Raw genomic sequence first — 12811 nt, forward strand, 5'->3', positions numbered from 1 at the left:
TCTGGAGGCAAAATACAGCAAAAAAAGTAATGTTTGTCTTTAAATTTAGGAGGAAAACCACCTTTTCATCTGTAATACTCCTTTGATAAAGAATTCTGCAAACATAGTGACAGTTTGGTATTTAACATCAATACAGTGAGTACATATGTGTAAATGTATCAACTAATAATATGACAGTAGAGATGCATATAAATGGAAGACTACTAAAAATGAAAACTTCAATTTGAAAGATTGAACATATTCTTTCAAGAATAGCATCGTCATATTACAAAACATGGCAAAGTTCATTATGGAGAAAGTGAGGACTGCAGATGCTGGAGATCAGAACTGAAAATGTGTTGCTGGAAAAGCGCAGCAGGTCAGGCAGCATTCAAGGAGCAGGAGAGTCGACGTTTGGGCATAAGCCCTTCTTCAGGAATGAGGTAAGTGTGTCCAGCAGGCCTGCTGGACACACTTACCTCATTCCTGAAGAAGGGCTTATGCCCAAACGTCAACTCTCCTGCTCCTTGAATGCTGCCTGACCTGCTGCGCTTTTCCAGCAACACATTTTCAGCAAAGTTCATTATGCACCAGCAGAATTGGTATTCAAGCAAATATGTTTTATGTTGTTTTATTTATGACAATTAAGTTAAAAATTAGCATGTACTTAGAAGTAATGTAAACAGTGGTTTCTGTTTGCTGTTTTAATCTTGACATTTCTAAATGCATTTGGAGAAGGCATTTGGACTCAACAGCAAGCCAAAGTTGGCACCACAATCCTCCATCACCCAGAGGACAAATGTACACCGCAATTCATTATTCCTGAAAATTTTTCATTCCCAGTGTCTGGAAGCCTGGGTTCTCGTTGGTGAATAGAAAGCCAGGTTTTCCTGCTAAAGAAAGGTTAGAGTGTGAGTATTTATCCAGTTGTTTTCTTTTTGTGTTTGAGCTGTAAGGGACAAGAACAATTCAGCACAGATTTAAAAGAGATCTGGAAAAGCAAGGATGAAGTCAGGAAAAACCTGTTCATGCAGCAGGTAGTTAGGGTACAGATGCCTGAAAATGTGTTGGAGGCAAGTTTAGTTGAGGCATTCAATAGAGCTTTTCATGACTGTTTGGATAGAAATAATGTGTAAGGGCTTGGGGAAAAAGGGGGAGATTGTAACTAGGTAATGATGTTCTTTCAATGAGCTGGTGCAGACACAATGGGCCAAATGGCCTCCTTCTGCATGGTAATACATTACCCATTGTGTACTTTTGATTGGTAAATAATCTAACAAAACAGTTATTATTCATGCGAGTGCAGTCAAGTGACGCCTGATTTTAATTCTGCTCCCCTTGGGAGAAGTTGCATCGATTTAGTGGATATTAAACCTTGCAAACAAAAAAACCTCTTTAAATTGCCACTGTTCTTGAATTACTATTCTTGCACAAGTGAAACTAAAACCACGAGTATCCTGTAAATTTGATTAAATATCTTTTCACAGATAATGGATCTGAGGCAAAACTGTTTTGTTAATTGTTCTGAAGTGGATAAGGTCTGATTATTCACTGCGATAACCATTTTGGTTTGTTTCAACTCAGGACTTTTGGTGGAGCTAGAATTTCACAGTTCAACTTTTATGGTAAAATGGATCTTCTTTGTAAACAAATCAGGGAGTGTTGGCAGGCCATTCAACCTGCCAAGGCATCTAGAAGTTACTGGTTGCAATGATCCAAATATGCCCAATGATACATTTCCCTGTATATTTATACATCTCGCCTGTCATATTCAAGTATTCATAGGAGTCGTCTATGGCCCTGTATAATTTAGTAAAGTTTAGCCTGTGCAAGCCACCTTAATACAGTTGAGCATTTCTCAAATCAGGGTAGCAGTAATTTCACATGGAATGTCAATTTGCTAAAATTACTTTTAATTTCCCTCAAATGTGATGATTTAGTGATCAATATTATTAGTGACGATCAATGACAAAACCAAATTTTAAAAAAGTAAATATAAATACAAAAAGCACAAATCAAAATGTTATCACTGAAAAAGTTCAAATTTGATCAGGCAGAAGTGCTGGAGAGATTGGATTGGAGAAGATGTATCCAAGGTTTTTGAAAAAAATGAGAGCATAAACCTGCTGAGGCACTGGCAACAATGTTTCAGTCATCCCTAGACTTAGGGGAGATACCATGAAGACTGGAAAATTGCATACAACCTTGTTGTAAGAATGAGCCCAGCAATTACAGACCAGTTAGTTTAACTTCAATATGAGGAAGCTTCAGTATGGTGACAAGTTATTTGTTATAGTAGTTTTGTGGAGAAAAGGTGGGTTGGTTAGGAAGAATCAGCATGGAATTCTGAAGGGGATATCATGTTATTTAGCTTGCTGGAGTTTTTGAAGAGTAACAGAAAGGCTGGATGTTGTCGTATACATGGATTTCCAGAGGGCATTTGGTACAGTGCCTCACAACAGACTTGAGGCAAGCTATAGGTCATAGTATAAAAAAGGTCAGTAGCAAGATGGATACAAAATTAGCTAAGCGATAGAAAAGCATAAAGGTGATTTGATATTTTTAGACAAGAGGATGGTTTCTAGTGGAGCTCCTGAGGGATCTGTACTGGGACCCATGCTTTTTCTGAAATATATTAATGATCCAGATCTTGGTGTGCAGATGACAATCTTAAAGTTTGCAGATGTACTTTGAAGAATTATAAACTGTGAGGAGGACAGTGTAAAAAATTAGTACAGAATATAAAGACAGATAGCAAAAACTTCTATAAATATATAAAACGAAAAAGAGTGGCTAAAGTAGAAGTTGGTCCTTTAGAGAATGAGAAGGCGCATTTACTGATGGGATATGATGAAATGCCTGAGGCATTGAATAAGTACTCACAGTGGGGGATATAAACAACAAGCCAGTGATTGACAAAGAGACAAAGGTAGGTTAGGACATGGAAACAATTATTATTATGGAAGAGGTAGTGTTGGGCAAGCTAATGGAGCTAAGGATAGACAGGTCTCCTGGCCCTGATGGAATGCATCCCAGGGTACTAAACGAGATGGCAGGAGAAATAGCAAACGCACTTGTGGTAATTTTTCAAATTTACTGGATCCTGGGGCAGTTCCCAGATTGGAAAACAGCAAATGTGATGTCATTGTTTAAAAAGGGCAGAGGACAAAAGATGGGGAATTATAGACTGGTTAGCTTAACTTCTATAGCAGGGAAGATGCTTGAGTTATTATCAAGGAAGAAATAGCAAGGCATCTGGTTAGAAATTGTCCCATTGGGCAGACACAGCATAGGTTCATGAAGGTCATGCTTAACTAATCTTCTAGAATTCTATGTAGACCTTATGAGCACAGTGGACAACAGCAACCAGTAGATGCAAGGCCTGCAACAAGGTGTCATACAAGAGACTGCTGCGTAAGATAAAGATGCATGGCATCTTTAGCATGGACAGAGGATTGGTTGACTAACAGGAAGCAAAGAGTGGGGATAAATGAGTGCTACTAGACTTGGCAATCAGTAATGAGTGGTGTGCCACAGGGACCAGTGTTGAGACTGCAATTATTCACAATTTACGTCGAGTCGGGAACCACGTGTACGTGTGTCAAAGTTTGCGGATGACGCTAAGATGTGTGGAAGAGCAAAGTGAGGACTGTGAAACTTTGCAGAAAAACATAGATACTTTAAGCGAGTAGGCAAAGGTCTGTCAGATGGAGTACAATGTTAAGAAATGTGACATAATCTATTTTGGTCGGAGTAACAGTAAAATGGACTATTACTTGAATGATAAAAAGTTGCAGCATACTGCTGTGCAAAGAGTCCTGGGTGTCCTTGTGCACGAATCATAGAAGGTTAGTCTGCAGGTACAATAGGTAATTATGAAGGCAAATGAAATTTTGAAGTTCATTGTTAAAGAGTTTAACTTTAAAAACAGAGAGGTTATGTTGCAGCTGTGTAGGGTGCTGGTGCACTAGAGCACTGTATATGATTTTAGTCTCTTTACTTGAGAAAGGATATACTGGCAATGGAGGGGCTGCAGAAGAGGTTCACTAGGTTGATGCCAGAGTTGAGGGGCTTGGCTTATGAGGAGAGACTAAGTAGACCAGGATTATAGTCATTGGAATTTAGAAGAATTAGGGAAAATCTTATAGAAAGATATAAAATTATGAAGGGAATAGATAAGATAGAAGTAGAGATAATGTTTCTACTGGCCGGTGAAACTAGGACAAGAGGGCATAGCCTCAAAATTAGGGGAATTGAGAAGGAAATTCTTCACCTAAAGAATTCCATGCCCAGTGAAGTAGTTGTCACTATTTCAGTAAATGTTTTTAAAGCTAAGATAGATTTTTTTTAAACAAGAAAGGAATGAAGGGTGATGGTGAGATGGTGGGTAGGTGGAGCTGAGGCCACTAAAATATCTTATTGAATGGCGGAGGAGGTTTGAAGGGCCAGATGACCAACTCCTGCTCCTAGTTCTTATCTTCTTATGTAGAACTCCAAAAAGACATAGACAAGTTGGGAAAGTGCCAGATAGGTGACAAATGCACTCCAATGCAGCAAAGTATTGGTAGGAAGAATGTTAGAAAACAAGAATAATGGGGTTTGATTCCAAAGAGGGTGCAGCACGAGAGGGACTTATTGTATATGTGCACAAGTCATTGAAGGTGACATGCAATGAGCTGTTGTTAATAAAGCATAGAATATCCTTGCTTTTGTTGCTAGGTGCAATGAATAAAACAGCAATCACAAAAGAGTGATGTTGAACCTGTGTAAGATACACTTTTCTGGACATTATCTAGAATTTTCTGTACAACTGAGAGTGCTACATAATGGAATGATTTAAAGCACTGGAGAATGAAAATGTAATTTAAAAAATGGTGATTCCCAGGATGAGAATCTTCAGTTATGGGATTCGATTGAAGAAGTTAGGATTGTTCTCTTTAGAGAGAGGAGGGCTAAGAGGGGAGGTTTTGAATGGAAGACAGAGTAAATAGGGAGAAACTGTCGCCACTCGAAAAAGGAACACAAATTAAAAGACATAAATTTAAAGAAATTTCAAACGAAGCATGGAAGATACGAGAAAAAACTTTTTCACTCAGCAAGTAGTTCGAGTATGGAATACATGGCCTGGAAGTGTGATGGAGGCAGATGCAATTAAACCAGTCAAAAGGACACTGGAAGAATATCAAGATAAAAATATTATGCAAAAGTATAGGGATAAATCAGGAAATTGGCATGAGGTAATGTTGCAGTGTTAATGAGTTGATACAGGCATGATGGGATAAATTACCTCCTTTTGCCTCGATGTGGAGGTGTTGGACTAAGGTGTACAAAGTTAAAAATCATACAGCATCAGATTATAGTCCAACAAGTTTATTTGGAAGCGCTAGCTTTCGGAGCACTGCTCCTTTTGCCTCAGAAGATTTTTGTGATTCTAAAATCAAATGTATCCCAGAACATGGTGAAAATCTAGGGAAGAAATTGCAAAGCCCCAAGTACAGATATTCATACCGTCGACAGCCAAGGGTGAGGTGCAGAAAACTGGATGCTACTGTTGAGCCGTTATTTAAGGACAGCTGAAAAGAAAAGCCAGGGAACTACAGACCTTGAGCCTGATATCAGTGGTGTGTAAGTTGTTGGAGGGGATTCTGAGAGACAGAATTTACATACATTTTGAAAGGCAATGACTGATTAGGGATAATCAGCATGGCTTTGTGCGTGAGAAATAGTTGCCTACATGAACTTTAGTAAGGCCTTCAACAATGTTCCAAGATTAGTAAGAATAGATGAGATGGGATCCAGGGAGAGCTAGCCAATTGGATGCAAAGTTTGCTCAATGATAGGAGATGAAAGTTGAAGGTAAAGGGTTGTTGTTTAGACTGGAGGCCCGTGACCAGGGATGTGCTGCAAGGATCGGTGCTGGGTTCATTGTTGTTCATCATTTATATAAATGAATTGGATGAGAATATAGAAAACACGGCTAGTAGGTTTGCGGATGGCATCATAATTGGTGGTAAAGTGGACAATGAAGAAGATTATCTAAGAGTACAATGTGATGTTGATCAATTTGGCTCGTTGGCTAAGGAATGCAGATGAAGTTTAATGCAGAGAAATGGGAGGTGTTGCATATTGATAAGACTGATCAGGACTTCATGATAGGGCCCTGGGTGCTTTGTCAAACAGACACCTCAGGGTGCAAGTAGATAGATTCTTGAAAGTGGCAATACAGGTAGACTGGCTGGTGAAAAAGGCATTTGGCATGCTTGACTTCATTGAGTACAGGAGTTGGAATGTCATGTGTTGGCTGTATGTTAGGCCACATTTGGAGTACTGCATGCAATTCTGGATGTCCTGTTATAGGAAGGATGTTATTAAACTGGAAAGGGTGCAAAATGGTTTACAAGGATGTTACTGAGACCGGAGGGTTTGAGATAGAAGGAAAGGTTGGATAGGTTAAGACTTATTTTTTCCTGGAGCATCAGAGGCTGAGGGGTGACCTTGTAGAGGTTTATAAAATCATGAGCGGCATGGATAGGGTGAATAGCCAGGGTCTTTACCCCAGGGTATGGGAATCCAAAGCTAGATGGCATAGGTTTAAAGGTGAGAGAGGAAAGATTTAAAAGGGACCTGAAGGGCAACTTCTTCATACAGAGGGTGGTGCGTACATGGAACGAGCTACCAGAGGAAGTGGTAGAGGCGGGTACAATTACAGCATTTAAACTAAATTTGGACAGGTACATAGATAGGAATGCTTTAGACAGATTAGGGGTCAAACGGAACTAGTTCAGTTTAGGAAACCAGGTTGACATGGGTGAGTTGGGTCAAAGTGTCTGGTTCAGTACTGAATTAATTAATAAAAATCAAACAAAAAAAAACAATTTCAAAGAAAATATAAAACAGCAAGCCCACAAATTAAAATCAAGTAACCTCGAACTAGCCTACCACATGTTTAAAAAGGAAATCAAATGTCAGAATGGGCCTTCGATTACAGTTATGTTTGTTCAAAGATTTGGAATGCTGGCAGCACATTCCATAAATAAACATTGGAAAGCCATAATGAAGCAGTTTTTATTAGTAATTAATTTTTAAAAATTAAGTATTAATAATGCTTTCCAAACTATCAGTGGCAGCATGCAGTTTTACAAAATATCCTGTCTCCCAAGAAAACACAGGTTGCTGTGAGGAGGATTTACTGACTCCTCTGCTGTCGAGAGTACAGTGCTGAAAAGCACAGTAGGTCAGGCAGTATCAGAGGAGCAGGAGAGTCAACATTTCAGGCAAAAACCCTATACCAGCCCCTCCTCTGCTGGTTATGCATGCGCAAATTGCACAGAAGACCATTTGGCCTTTGAACTATTCAAAATGATCACGGTAAAACATCTACCTCAACTACTCATCAGGCCTTGTACTTACCATCAGGCCCTTCAGGGAGAGTGTCACTGAAGTTGTTGAAGGTGTTGTAGTTCATGCCATATTGGGTGTTATAGTTGGTTGCCTGGTTGTTGACCGGATGCAAGGGAATTGTACCAATAACAATTGGTAATTTAACATCTAAGTTGAATGAGCTTGGGACATCTAAATATATCTAAGAAATAAAAAACAAACTTTTAAGCATTTTTAAAAACATGTTATCACCAACAACTAATTTTTCAAGTTCACATGTTTTTGCTAATTTTGCTGTGCATATAGTGATGTGTCAGAGAGCATTTCTATATTTCATATCAACCTATTCAAAAGATGATCTTTACATGAAAATGCACAAAATATTGGGTTATACCACTGCTTACTCAATACCAGAACACTGCCCAAACAGCATATACAAATTTCTACCTGACTGATATTCAGTTTATGATGTAATTATTTAGAGGCTGTTGGACTTTAGCATCCCAGTCTATCAGCCAAAGGAATCAAGGTTTGTGATTTCTGCTGTGATCCTAGTGTCCTTACCAAGCTCATCTAATTCCTGACTTCAGAAACTTATGTCTGTTCTCCATTTTCCTTACATTCTCTTCCCCCACAGCCTTGTCTGGTTTACTTTGTTCCTTCTAGAGCAGACCTATTCTCTCCCTTTCACACCATAACTTCAACACATTTTACATTTCTTTTCCAGCATTAACAACCCATTTGTCTTTTGGACCGGGCCTCTGACTCTGTCAAAAGTATACAAAAAAAGCTTTTCCAACATCTTTCACTTCTGCTGAAGTGTAATACTAGATTTGAAAAGTTCATTTTGTTTCTCTCTTCATGGATGCTGATAGACCTGCTGAGTTTCTCCAGCATTGAGTTTCTTTCAGCTTTCCACCACTGCAGTATTTTATTAAATCTCCTGTTTAACTGCCTACCATGCCCTTGTAGGTAGTACTCAATGAATATCCTTAAATTCAGCAGCATTTCTCATGCCAAGCCATCTTTAAAAGCCTGTTGTGCATCCGATCACTGTCAGTCCGGAGCTGGTCTGGATGGTAGCTGACAACAGCCCAGATATTCAGGCAGGGGGGACATTATCAGCTTGCCGTACTGACAGGGATCTGGAAATACAGGTTGATTTGGTATTGTAGACGTGGGACTTCCTCATCCTCCAGCATCAGCAGTAGAAGCCATGAGACCAGATTACACCACCCTGGTCTAAGGTTTCCACTCAGGTCACTGCAGTCTCATACATCAGGAGGTATGTCTCAGCACAGTAGGAAGACGGTCTCAACGACTATCTGCACTCCACCAGCATAAATGCCATCACTCTAATATCTCACACTCACTCTACCACTTCCTAGCAAGGCTCATGCTCTATCACTCTTATTTATTGCCAGCAACATCTTCCATCACTTGCTGTCACCCATTCAAAACCATGACACTACCAACCCAGTGTGCCCTCTACACTGTCTAATCACTCACTTTGAGCACCTCCATACTTGCACCAAAAGCAACAACTGTACCACCTATTTCATCTCCTTCATTCAATAATAACGGCCCCCTCTCATCCTAGAATGGGAAAAAATAACCCATTAAGACAAAGACAAAGGTATCCTGACCGACATTCTGCTCCTTACCCCTAATGTTAAGAGCATTCTGACTTTGACTGCCCAGATGGCTGACTGGTTTTGAAGGCTGCCCTTGGCTCACAGCCCCAAGACTCTTGGGTGAAGGCCTTGATTTGTCTGAGGCTTGCTGACAATCATTACAAACATGCTTCGTTAATTAGAACTAAAACAGAAATTGAAAAGCCAAGTACCATCAGTGAGTACTCCATTTGGATAATGCTGCAGTTCATCAGTGTAGGAGGCACTGCTGGAATTTTCAGTTCCATTCCATTCCAGTTCTCTGATTTTCCAGCTAACAGTGGCTCACCCTCTATTTTGGTTACCAGTTCTGTAGCCGTTTTCTTCTTTCCTTCAGCACGGAAAATCTGTGTCTTATAAATGGCTGCCTTTGGAACCAATTTGCGGGAAGAGTTATTCTCAATTTCAGCAAATATTCGAATGGATTCACCTGCAGAAGGAACAAAATCTACATTGTATATTCTTTTATATCCCATCTGAACTCCACAGCAGTTTAGGTGAAAAGGAAATAAAGTATTATGTAGAATGGGAATTAAATAGTACTATAATAATGCTGAGATGGGGCATAAATTCTACAAGTCTTTAAGATAGGCTCAAATCTACCTCAATTGACTAGTCATGACTTGGTTGGACTGGTGTGGACAAAGTTAAAAATTACACAACACCAGGTTATAGCCCAACAGGTTTATTTGGAAGCACTAGCTTTTGGACCATTGCTTCTTCAACCACCTGATGAAGAAACCAAATAAACCTGTTGGACTGTAATCTGGTGTTGTGTGACAATTGACTAGTGGTTTTATCTTGGGTGATGGGCAGGTAAGATGAAGGGAAAGAAAATCACAGCTACATCCTGGAGGCCACAGATCACAAGTTCCGTCATTGGCTAATGCCAGCTCTACGGTCGCATTTTGTATCTGGTGCTCTTACATCGGATGCACAGTTCTGCAAGTTGAATAATTCAAGAATAGGGTTGAGTCAGAAGTTAAGTCAAACTCCCCCGTTTTGTGTGGAATGTAAAAACAAAAGGAAAATTCATGTTCAAGGTTAGCTTTTCACAAAGGTTGCCTTGTGAATCAGCAAACGAGTACACTTCTTTCAAGAAGGAAACTGGGCAAGGGTTAGGGAGCCAGCCAGGTTTAAAACGGGAAAAAAAGGCTCCTAATATGAATCAGTGTTAACTTATTAAATGGGTTAGCATCAGCATTCCGCTTTTTTTCCTACTGTGTGGACCTCGGAGGTTCATGTGTAGCAGCAACTTCCAGGAACTGGAAGTCAATGCTGCACAAGGCACATCAATCAGATTGATTATTATCCAAAAGCTGCCACCTTCACTGCTCTGCATTAGTTAAAACTACGCAAACAGTATTACAAATTTATGAACACCATTATCCCATAGATCTGATATGTGGGAAACACTTCACCAGAATCTGTGCTTAATTACTTCTAAGTTCGATTTAACAGAATAATACGTTAACATAAATTACCCCAAGCTGCTAACCTCAGTAAAGTCCCCTTCATATGTTGTGGGCTGAGAAGTGGAAACCCACGCAGATACGGGGAGAATGTGCAAACTCCACACAGAAAGTGTGGGTGGCATGGTGGCTCAGTGGTAGCACTGCTGCCTCACAGCGCCAGGGACCTGGTGTTCAATTCCCACTTCGGGTGACTGTGTGGAGTCTGCACAGTCTCCCTGTGTCTGTGTGGGTTTTGTCCGGGTGCTTCTGTTTCCTCCCACAATCCAAAGATGTGCAGATCAGGTGAATTGGCTATGCTAAATTGCCCATAGTGTTGGATGCATTAGTCAGGGGTAAACACGGGGTAGGGGGATGGGCCTAGGCAGGATGCTCTTCGGACGGTCGGTGTGGACTTTTCGGGCTGAAGGGCCTGTTTCGATACTGTAGGAAATCTAATCTAATCTAGAAGTGTCTGTGTCTTCCTTTCTTCACTCAGGTTCTTGGGAAACTGGTGATGTTTCCCCACTTCAGTGTTTTGACTACATTGAGTAATGGTACAGTTCAGCTTCTCCAGGTTTGCAAAGAGTTGATCCAACTTAATTACCAACTGAACTGAAGCCTTGCTTGAAAGAGCTTCCATTAGTTTACAGCTGTCAGCAATTTGATTTCATCAATAAGAGACCCAGTGGACTGTGAGAAATCATTAATTTTATCTTTTATTTTTCCAACCATTGGCCATCAAGTATTTTTTTCCCCAATATGAAATATAATCTCTACAGAGTTTATTTTTTGGTCTTTTGCCCATGTGAGTCTGAGTTTTGAATGTAAAAGGGGATATAGTTCAAATTCCAGATTATAGCTTAGATGTTAATCAGTTTTGCCACTTTTTATTAAGACCGTGCTTTGTTTTATAATGAATGGATTGTTTGAGTTAATGAAACAAAACTAGAGCAAGTCTATTCTATTCTGGATAGCGATACAGAGGGAAACAACTGGCAGTTTTGGTGATTGAAACAAAACATTTACACTAATGATGTGACTCATGGAGTAATTAGGCTTGACTACAATTTGATTTCTCCCATCACAGTCATAACAGTACTCAAACACTGTACCACTCAGCAACTTTTTTCTATTATCATGAATATACAAATTAGATGCCAGGCAATTCAATCCACAAAATAAACAAACCAGTAAATGTTTTACATACTTATGTATAAATAAAGAAGAAAGTGTGTCAAGATATAATGTGGGCTACAGAAAGTAACTGACTGTCATTAAACAGGCAGTCCCTGCACATGAAAATCTTTCAATATTATGTTGCTATAGATACTCACAGTATGATAAAAAACATAATAGTTTTCAGATTTTTACCTGATATGTAGCCTTTGCGTTCAATTTTGGCACTTAGGGATATTGGGCCTGAGGCACAACAGCAGCAACAAATAGTTTTCTCCTCTGAAGCAGACTGTGGTGACTGTAAAAAATTACCAGAAAGCACAGGAAACACTTTTACTTCAAGCAAGTTGAATACTTCAAGATAGCCAATTAATTTCTCTTTTTGCAGAGTGAAGCAGCATAAGATTCTAATGGTTTTGTTCACAAATAATACTTAAAATAATTTTTTATTAATAGCAAAACACTTAAATATCTCCAGCTATAGTTATTTTTGAGTCAAGCTCAGTATGTTTTGTTAAGCGCATACTGACTTTGTTGTTTAAGGGGATGTGGTGAGTGTGATGAGTGAAAACAGTTGAAGAACTTAAAGCTGGAAGAGCACTGATTGATTTAACTCCAGAATTTAATGATCGTTGATTTCGCTGGATTCTGGCCGAGCAGTGAGACAAGCCGACAACTCGACCGACTGCTGGACAGGTAAAGCAGCAGCAGGAGGCCACAACAAGGGGATTCTGGGACAGTTTCTCGCAATCATGAGGGTATGGAGGTTAGGTGACAGAAGTCAGCAGCGATTGTGCTGTGGAGATCAATGTTTTCGGCTTGGCAGGTTAGGGTAAAGTGGACAATAATTGCAGCTTGGAGGCACTGGCAACTGGGTTTGATTGGGAGAAGCTGGCAATTATGATTGTATGAAACTTTCCATGAAGGCCTAAATGGGGAACACTCCTAATCTTCTTGGCCTACGAAGAGTGTTATAAAGATGCTTAGTCTGTGAAGCCAGCATTTCCCACCCTCCTTTCTCTATTAAGTAACCTGAGCCTACAGAAATCATCTATAGAGTTTATATAAGATTGTCAATTGTGCTGTAGAAACATAGGAGTAAAAGTAGGTCATTCAGTCACTCTAGCCTGATATAAATATCCTCACATT

General features: G+C 39.7%; 1 protein-coding gene across 4 annotated transcripts in view; it reads right to left on the reverse strand.

The window, feature by feature from the left end:
* Positions 1–541: 541 nt before the first annotated feature.
* LOC132827541 (arrestin domain-containing protein 3-like) overlaps positions 542–12811 on the reverse strand; it is a 72383-nt gene continuing 60113 nt past the window's right edge. For 3 of the 4 annotated variants that reach the window (XM_060844171.1, XM_060844175.1, XM_060844173.1), the window contains exons 4-7: positions 11858–11960; positions 9206–9462; positions 7390–7561; positions 542–872 (exon numbers count right to left, since the gene is read on the reverse strand). In XM_060844171.1, the coding sequence (XP_060700154.1) occupies positions 796–872; positions 7390–7561; positions 9206–9462; positions 11858–11960 (609 nt within the window). In that variant the 3' untranslated portion in view covers positions 542–795. The remainder of the gene's footprint in view (positions 873–7389; positions 7562–9205; positions 9463–11857; positions 11961–12811) is intronic. The other variant, XM_060844172.1, reaches the window with a different exon arrangement.

Source organism: Hemiscyllium ocellatum, chromosome 2 (genome assembly GCF_020745735.1).
Source record: "Hemiscyllium ocellatum isolate sHemOce1 chromosome 2, sHemOce1.pat.X.cur, whole genome shotgun sequence".
NCBI classification, from domain to species: Eukaryota; Metazoa; Chordata; class Chondrichthyes; order Orectolobiformes; family Hemiscylliidae; genus Hemiscyllium; species Hemiscyllium ocellatum.